General features: G+C 40.7%; 1 protein-coding gene across 1 annotated transcript; it reads left to right on the top strand.

Annotated features, from left to right (window-relative positions):
• The first annotated feature begins 4752 nt into the window (after positions 1-4752).
• Positions 4753-5856, top strand: LOC143294577 (uncharacterized). Its single transcript, XM_076605952.1, has one exon. The coding sequence runs from the start codon at positions 4753-4755 to the stop codon at positions 5854-5856; it is 1104 nt and encodes a 367-aa protein (XP_076462067.1).
• The last annotated feature ends 3762 nt before the right edge of the window (positions 5857-9618 follow it).

Below are 9618 nucleotides of genomic sequence, written 5' to 3'. Positions count from 1 at the left end.
CGTAGGGAGCGCCTTATTTTCATTAACAATATTTCCTTTATCATCGGAGTTGGTTTGTCTTTTCCCATTGCAAATCTTGGAGAAAAATTAGAGTGAGAAAAAGAAAAGAGAAAAAGAGGGGCGACGACAACGCGATCATGATAATGATGGTAGCGTTAGTGAAGACATGAACAGTAATGACACTGAAACAACTATTTATCGTATTTCACGTAAGATGGATCGCTGCAATACATCGACCACAAATTCAACATCGGAGTCAATAGCAAACAAGGAAATTCATGCAAACAGAAATATAGCATAACAGCATATAATGCAGTATGATTTGATATGGTTGACTTGAACCAAATCTTTTCTGGATGTTGTGAATAATATCAAAATGATTCAACTTTCTATATAAATGTGACAGCAAAAAGGAAAAAAAAAAAAAGTGTTTCATAATGCTTTACCCAAACGGTGAAAACTGGACCATACAGTTTTGATGTTTGTTGTGGTGCAACCTTTTCTGTCACATCTACTTAGAATGTTCTTATTTCATGCTTGCTCATTTGTTCATCTGTTTGTGTCAGCATCTTTTCGCATGCAAGATTGCACTGAAAATAGATTCCCAGTTTAATACAAGACAATTAGAACATGAAAAGAGTGACAGAAGACCAACTCAACCAGCCAAGCTGGTAAACACACGTAAGGAACACACACACACACACACACACACACACACACGCACACACACGCACGCACACACACGCACGCACACACACGCACGCGCGCACACGCACGCGGGCTCGCACGCACACACATACACACACTCATTCACCCACTCACTCACTCACTGACATACACATACACACACTTTTTAAACCAGTACTGTGCCATCACCTTCGCCGTCTATTGTTGATGAATTCTCTAACGCCACTGTCCTTATCATGATCGTCGTTGTCGTTTCTCCCATTTCTCGTTGCTTTTTCTCTTTGCACTGGGAAAAAAGAAATCAACTCCTATGACGAAGGAAATATTTTTGATAAAAACAAAGTTGGCTTCCCACGATTTCTCTCAAAGTGATAGAAATCGTGGGATTCCGAGATATCGTGGGCTTACACACACACACACACACACACACACGAAACGCATCCATAGTTTCATATTGTGTGTAAACAGACGCACACGTGAGCCAACAAAGATGTGTGAAGATATGTTGGCAATGCTGCCATGGCGCTACACCCACGAGGCTCAGGGGTGGGCGGAACAAATAAATGAAAGCACGTATCAGACATGGATCTGTGTCACACTGCCGCATTCACTCAACTCAAGCTCACACGACAGATAGATTCGCACACAACGTTCGCATTCTGACTTCACTCTTAACCAGGGATAAACAACATAACGACGTAAAGACACTCCTTTCTGATTATTAACAATCAAAGAAAATAATAGTAATGTTCACATTTTCCCTTCAGGGATAAATCATATGAAAAGTCCGATCCCAAAAACACAATCAATACTTTCTGTTCTCTCTTCGCTTCCCGTTATAGTTTTAAATCATTATGACAATTTTCCTTTGTTTCTTTTCACGACCGTGTTGTCAGTTGGTGCTTCCCAAACATCTTTCGGTGGGTGATATAACAGCCGAACACCTTCGTCCGAAAACAGGCCAGGCGCTGAGGATCCTGAAACATCCTCAGAACCTAAATGTAGTAAAATCGAACAACTAGTAAAAATAGTACTCATATGACTTGCGTCGCCATTCTCGTTTTACTGATCCAGTGTTCAGAAACGTAAATGAAAATAAAACATCGAAATTCACAAAATTTAGATTAAACGATGTCACCGAATTTCTCATTACCAAGCTCGAAATTACTGACTCACCAGTACTTCAAAATCAGCTTCCCTGAACCTCCACAGTTCAACAAGGCTATGTCTCACATTCTCTCTCAGAATGGTAACTGTCTGTTCTATGACTCTCAGACCCCAAGGTCTATTTTTTCCCAGGCCACTCCTGTGACCAGTTCAGCTGTGCGCAGAGAGGGAAGTGGCTAGAATTTTGGTGCACTTCACAACAGTATCAGAATTCACAACAGCTCGTGAACACATAATCACCTCAGCGCCTAAAGACACATGCATCACGAGCCTTCCTCCAAATATCAAGTTCAAATTAATACAGTAACACAGCCACACCATACAGGAAATCTGACCTTTACAATAAGCACATTATGACAACCAACTTGGTGTCATGACAATCTGTAACAGGATTCGGGCGTCCACAAGAGCTTTTCTTTGACCCAGAAACCATATCGTATACAACTATTCAAAAATTGGTGTTAATTAGTATCGTCATGAGAATGTAATGGCTCTAAAGCTGGTCTGTTATTTCCTTCAAATCTGTTCACTCTACGCACCGGAAGTCACTGAAGCCCGCTCCATCGCTCTAAGAGAATCTAGTGCCTGAAGACTTTTCAATTGATCGTTTTGGTGGATTAAAACCAGCTTCGCCAATAAAACGAAATGGATACCAACTGTTTATGCGAGACTATTTGCAATATTTTGATGTGTTTGCCAGTCAGTTTTAAACAGTGCTGCAGTGATTATTTCATTATTTCTTTCGTTGCGTGGTTACAATTGTAAATCTGTACATGTAGCCTATGCCTGATATAATCTGATTTTTTATGTGCTTTCGCTGATATTTCATCAGATTTTTTTTGTTACTCATCTCTTTCATTACGGTGTTTGATACTCAAATCAGTGAACCATAAGGGATCTGTCACACAACAGGTGGGTGGAAAGAAACAGATTTGGCCGATTTGTGCTCAGATGATCAAAACTTCACACACGATCATGCCACTATGTAGCACACGGAACTCGCCGGTGTCCACTGTGCCTTGTCAGATGTAGAGATGAGTTTGTGGATTCATTAGTTTTCGCTCATAAGGTTAGGTTTCCTCTTGCTGTGATCTGTGCCTTCCAGTAATACATAGGATCTCACTTCGGACCCACCTGCCACGAAGTTGTTGCAACCATTCTCTGTGTGCTTCATAGTTAATCGCCAGACTCCGACAAATTAACTGTATTCATACTTGTTAGATAACCGCTGATTTATCTGTTTTATCTTACTGCTTTCGTCACTCAGTCACACACCCATGGTGTTTAAGTAAATCTGTATGTTTTTCCTATCTGGTAATAACCTAGCTGTTTGTCGTTATATGCATATATGGCTGGATTAAAATAAATAAATAAACGGTCATACATACACGCAAAAAGTTACATCTTTGTATGAGCATGTGTGTTTGCGTGACTTAAACCTGACTGAATGACACAGAAAACGAATGATGAGCGCCAAAGGGCAGCTCTTAATCAAAATCTACCCAGGTAGGCTGCCTGTTGTGCAAATGACTCCGTGTTTGTAAAGCGCTTAGAACCCGGTCTCTGACCGGGGATAGGCGCTATGAAAGTATCCATATGATTACCACCATCATCGTTAATATTATTTCAGAATTTATGTTTAACGCAAAGTGTAGATGACACAGTTAAAAGCCAACTGATCAGCAATTCCACTGTCGGTTCAACTTTGAGGTTGAAACTTCACGCATCTCGCTCAGTGAAAGAAGACACGCAACTCTCGTGTGCTTCGCTTTTGCTCATGAGGTTAAAGAGGCATAATTTTAGTCTCACTTCAGATTAGTCATGCTGACTCCTTTCATTCATTACAGTACACGTTAACTCCTTTGATCCACCATTACTGTTTTTCTTAAAGTATATATATATATATATATATATATATATATATATATATATATATATATATATATATATATATATATAAAACACATTGTCCAGGTGACATATCTACGAATATCAATGATTATTTAATTACTTATGCCATAGCTGTCTCATTTAAAGATGGTATAGTATTTTCTTCTTTTTCATTTGCATTATTCTCACTTAACGGTAACACACTCTCGGTATTTTATCAGACAGTTTGGAGTGATTATTGTTTTTCTACGTTGATTATCACAGGATTAGGGATTGTATTGTCATTGTATTATCACAGGATTAGGGATTGTATTGTCATTGTATTATCACAGGATTAGGGATTGTATTGTCATTGTATTATCACAGGATTAGGGATTGTATTGTCATTGTATTATCACAGGATTAGGGATTGTATTGTCATTGTATTATCACAGGATTAGGGATTGTATTGTCATTGTATTATCACAGGATTAGGGATTGTATTGTCATTGTCAACCTTTCCTCAATTTCACTCCACAGCTTATCCACAATGGCTGTCAATTTTCCACCCCCCACCCCCCACCCCTCCCCCCGACCCCAACCCCCATTTCATCACAATGGTGGAAACTCTCAAACACCAATCAAAATTATCGACAGCTGCAAGCACGGTTCAAACAAATACGCACCGGCTGCCTGCTTCCTCTGTATAAGGAACTTACAAAATGGGGAAATAAGAGAGAGAGACAGACAGAAAGAGAGAGAGAGAGAGAGAGAGAGAGAGAGAGAGAGAGAGAGAGAGAGAGAGAGAGAGAGAGAGAGAGCCTGACAGACATGTAGACAGACTGAAAAATTGTGATAAAATTATACTACATGTCTTCTTTTTCTTTTCTTTTCTGAATGCATTTCACAGTGATCATAAATCACCGGGAATGATTCATTCTTATTTTAAACTGCTGGTCTGCATAATTGTGTTCTGTACATAACTCAGGATAATCACCAGCAGTAGCAGCAGTACAACACAGAACGAACATGGACAACAACACAGATGGTGACTCTGCAACAGAAGACAACACCTCCTCCACTATACCCACAGAACAAGGGACAGACACAAGCCCCACTCAGTTCCTGGAGTACCAAGCAGCCCAGATCCTGTGGAAAATATGGCCCCCTGTCATCCTCTTCGTGGGGACTTTGGGAAATGGGTCAATCATCCTCGTCGTGCGTCGTCTCAAAGATCGTAACTCTGCCCAGCACGCCATCCTCTTGTCCCTGGCTGCGTCTAACCTATGTCTGCTGTACTCAGGACCTTTGCCAGACTGGTTACGATACCAGTTCCGCGTGGACATTCAGGCCTTGCACTCAGTTACCTGTAAGCTTACGTCATGGCTGATCTATGTTGCCAACACTGTGTCTGCCTGGTTAGTCACCGGCGTAACGGTGCAGCGAACCATGGCGGTGAGATGGCCACACAAGGTGAAACTGGTGTGTTCCGTGTGGAGAACTCGAGCAGTTGTGGTTACTCTGGTTCTCAGTGCTCTCGTCCTCCATTCCCATTTTTTGATTGGCATTGTCTTGTCGAGGAACAACAGATGCACCTTCAGCTCAACCAGCTACAGGCAGTTCTACGAACGCATCTTCATGTGGGTGGACATGTGCTTTTCTTCCTTCCTCTCCTCCATTACTTTGTTGGTCTGCGACGTCATCTTGTCGTGGACGCTATTCAAGACGACTTCTGCCAAGTCCTTGGCTGCTAATGGCATGAACGACAAGAAGGATAGCGACAACCGTAGGAACACGGCATCCAGGACAACTGCCATGATCCTGGCGTTGTCCACCACGTGCCTGGTCCTCAGTATGCCCGTGTGTGTCTGTTTTCTTTGGTATAACAATGTCCGAGTCACGGCGACTCCCAGGTTCCTAGCTAAGAAGGAGCTGGCCTACACTGTCACCTTCCTTATGTGGTACACCAACAGCGCCGTCAACTGTCTTCTCTACTGCTTCACTGGAACGAAATTCAGGACGGAGTTTTTGACTTGGGCCCGCTGTTGTGCACAGGGTACTAATGCTGCTTCAGGTGGTGATGGAGCGTCTATATTGTCGGTTACAAATGGGAGGAAGAAGCAAACGGCTTGATGATTAAACTCAGTAAATGCTAAATGCTTACTCCCCACCCCCATCCCCCACAGAGAGAGAAAGACAGAGAGACAGCGAGAGAGAGAGAGATACACACAAACACGCATGCCTGCACGCACACAGACACACACACACACACACACACACACACACACACACACACACACACACACTTGTACTCAAGTCTTGGTTTGGTAACCTTTCCGGGTTACTATTTTTGCCAGCCCTTCGATGTTTAATTTGACTATCATTCGCGAAACTGTCACAAAGTTCCGTTAAACTTGTTTGTTAGTCATTCAAACAGTTGAAAATACGAGTTGTGTAGACCTGTTCTTGCGTCAACTCTGAACAACAGATAGCAAGGAAACATGCTCCAATGGTGAGCAATTCACCCGCGCCAGACATTATCTCTCTGCAATCTTCCTTCCCTTTTCTACCACATACATAATTCCCTCGACACACATAAAACCCTCAGAAAGCTAGAAGTTAACTGAGTTCCTTCTCTTTGTATGGTTTCTTTTCGCTATCCTATTAAATTCATTCATCAGCATGGATATCTACAATGTCCTGATTGATGGCAAACCAGGCTAGGAGACTGTGATGCCACAAGCTGTCAAACTTGTGTTCATGTAGAAGTACAAGTCACAGCAAAGGCAGCATGAGCAGCTACAGCAGTAGTCGCGGCAGCAGTAGCAAAACAGCAGCACATGTTGCTGTTTTTGTCGTTGTGACAGTATTAGTAAAATATTTGTAAAACTTATATCATCCTGATGACCGTATGTCTGCATGGTGAAGACCAATATATGCACTGCATTGCGGACTTCACATCTAGTCCATATGCTCTACCCTTTCCACAGATTGTCTTATTTTCCTCACACTTTACATGTCTACCAATTGTTGGATTTGAACATGTCATCTACGTTCTTAGAGACCGTAATCAAAAACAGCTTCTGCCCACGTGTTCAAAAGATTATGTGAAGTGTCTTTCGGAGGGTCTCTCTCTCGTGTATCCTTGTTTCAGGATGAATATCATATGCTCGGGCTGGTTGGTTAGTTACTTACAGGCGGGTTTACTGCCAACACCCATCTCAAGAGATATGGCTAACGGCGACTACCATTCCATGATCGAAAACGTTAGACTACACCGACACCGCCCGAGCGACAACATGTTAAGATGGGCAGTGAACATGCCACTTCTGATGTTGAGTGTCTGTAACTCCAACTCTAAACCCGAACTCCCGCATGTGCAAGGAGGAAGGATTTTTTTCTGAATGGGCCAGTGATGTTTTTATATTAATATTTCCTTATGACAGCATTCCCCCCTTGTGTCACAATTTCCTTTCTGGTTTCATCCATGACTTTCCTCGCAACCTGTTCTTGAAACAAGTAAGAGAGAGGGGTGGGATGGAGGGAAAGACAAGAAAGTCAGAAAGAATTCATCACACTATTGGAGTTTAAAGTTACCATCAAATGCATTGATCCATGATTGTATATTTTAATGCATTTTCAATTGATCGTGGGATTGTGCGACTTGGGTATTGTATACCAAAAAGTCTGCTTTCGGTTCACATTGATGTTTTTTTCATTCGCACTTTGACAACATACATTTCTTAAAACTCCTCTGTATGCAGCTCAAGTTTCGTGGCGCAATAAAAAGGATACAAATTTTGTACAATTAGAAATATTAAATCTAATAATTAAACGTGGAGCATTGCTAACATATAGCTGTGTTGAGCTTAACATGGGAACGAATGCGTTGCACGTACCATATTGAATTACCCTAAAGGATAGGATAGAGAAATAATTCCAGCAGCAAAAAGGAACAAAATTTTGTATGAAAGAAAGGGTATGGTGTCATAACTGAAAATGATATATCCTTTTGGTTTTTTTGTTTGTTGGTTTTTTGTTGGGTTTTTTTTTCAGCGTCCTCGAAGAAGAGAGAGCTATATATGTGTGTGGTGGGGATGTTGGAGGAAGAATGAATCACCATCCCCAAACCCATAATATCCAAAAGTAAGCGCATTGGACACTCTATAATTGCTCGGTTCTGCAAGCCCTTTCTACAGATGTTTAAAAATCATGGGAAAGAGGACTTTCTTGTGGCCATTCCATGGAAAGTTTACCAGATGCAGACATCCAGCATCCAAGACGAACAATGGTTCTTCGCTGAAGTGCAGCAGTCGCGTTGGCGTCAAACTAACTCCATGTTCAAGTAGAAATTCTATGAACAGAGCAAACTGGACAATATTTATCACATTTACTAGTTCAGTTGCTATTGCTAATGTTGCTTCCTTAATACAGAAATCCTTCATTAATTTACCATTTTCCATTGCACACTCACCTACTCTATATCCACCTTCGTTTGTTTTAGGGCCCGGAAGGTGTGTATGTAAAAAGAAAAGAGAGATGCGTCACAAGGAGTGTAAACTGCATGTAGAGAGATTCACATCTGCCAGACAAAAGTAGTGTACATATTATATATAAAAAGAGCAACCCTACCATATTGAAGATGTGTATGCTACATATGTTAAGAGGTTTACATTTGTGAGACTAAAAGTGTTTATACTATGTATCTACTTAGAGATTCGCGCCTACCAGAACGAATGTGTGTTTTTCAGATACGTAATGAAATTCGCACCTACCTTGAGTAATGATGGGTTTGCTATGTCTGTAAAAAAGATACTCCCTCCCTCGCTTTTCATCTTTCAACACTCCATTCTCAACAATGACTCTACTCCTGTATCACCACCTCCTCTCTTTCTCTCTCTCTCTCTCTTTGCAAATCATTCCTTACCTTGTCATAAATAAATTTTTAAAAAGCTCTACATCCGAGAACCGTTTTCTTATGCTTGTGTCAGATTGAAAGCTTGCACCATTAATGGATACTGACACGGACTGACATAACAAAAAGTACTGTGCAATGCAGTAGAATACAAAACAAATCAACACAATGCAGCACAGTATAGTGTTATACATTACAACGCAAGACAGTACAAAACAAAAACAGGACAACACAATACAATGCAGGACAAATTACAGCGCAGTACAATGCAGTGCAGCACAGTGTGGTGCAGTTTAATGAAGTGCAGTCCTGTGCTTTACTGTAAAGTACGGTGTTGTATGGAACATTACACAAACGTATGAAGAAAAGACAAGAGAGGCAAGGCCTTCAAGACTCACTTGTGATACACTTTAAAAAAAAAATCTAATCGTTAAAATGTGTTCTGTATTTGTTATTATAAAGCTTCGGGTTAAAATTAAAAAAAAGAAAAAAAAAGTCCTAGCCAGATTCGAACCCCACGTGTTCGGGTGAGAAGAAACTGTCTTACCCATTACACTATCGTGGCTCCTTAACTGACGTTCTAAAATTTAATATTTGAACATACATGTACTTTTTTTAAAAGGCGATAAATCAATTGCGGTATTTGCAGTGAGAACGCTGTTTAAATCATATTATTCTAGTGTATCTTGGGCATTCAAAAAATCTTTAAGGGCAATAAAAAAAAAATTCCTTTTAAGTCCGCGGTAAAGGAGACGTGGCTCTCGCCGCAATCACGCTGCAACATTTAGCCGTTTTCTCTAGATCTAGATAGATGTACAAGTTTAGTTACATCCGCCGGGAATGTAGTACGACACGGTCAATTCAATATTTCTTTTATGTTCATTCTAGTTTTATAGTTTTAAAGTTGATATGAAAATTGAGTATTTTGTTAAACTAATAACATGTAGAGCCAAATACAAGTACTTCTAAATGTCGTAAGA

Source organism: Babylonia areolata, chromosome 20 (assembly GCF_041734735.1).
Source record: "Babylonia areolata isolate BAREFJ2019XMU chromosome 20, ASM4173473v1, whole genome shotgun sequence".
Lineage (NCBI taxonomy): Eukaryota > Metazoa > Mollusca > Gastropoda > Neogastropoda > Buccinidae > Babylonia > Babylonia areolata.
This window is presented reverse-complemented; position numbering and strand designations above follow the sequence as displayed.

Bases quoted from the DNA above. Each gene is read 5' to 3' on its own strand.
- LOC143294577 (XM_076605952.1), top strand. From the start codon at position 4,753: ATGGACAACAACACAGATGGTGACTCTGCAACAGAAGACAACACCTCC.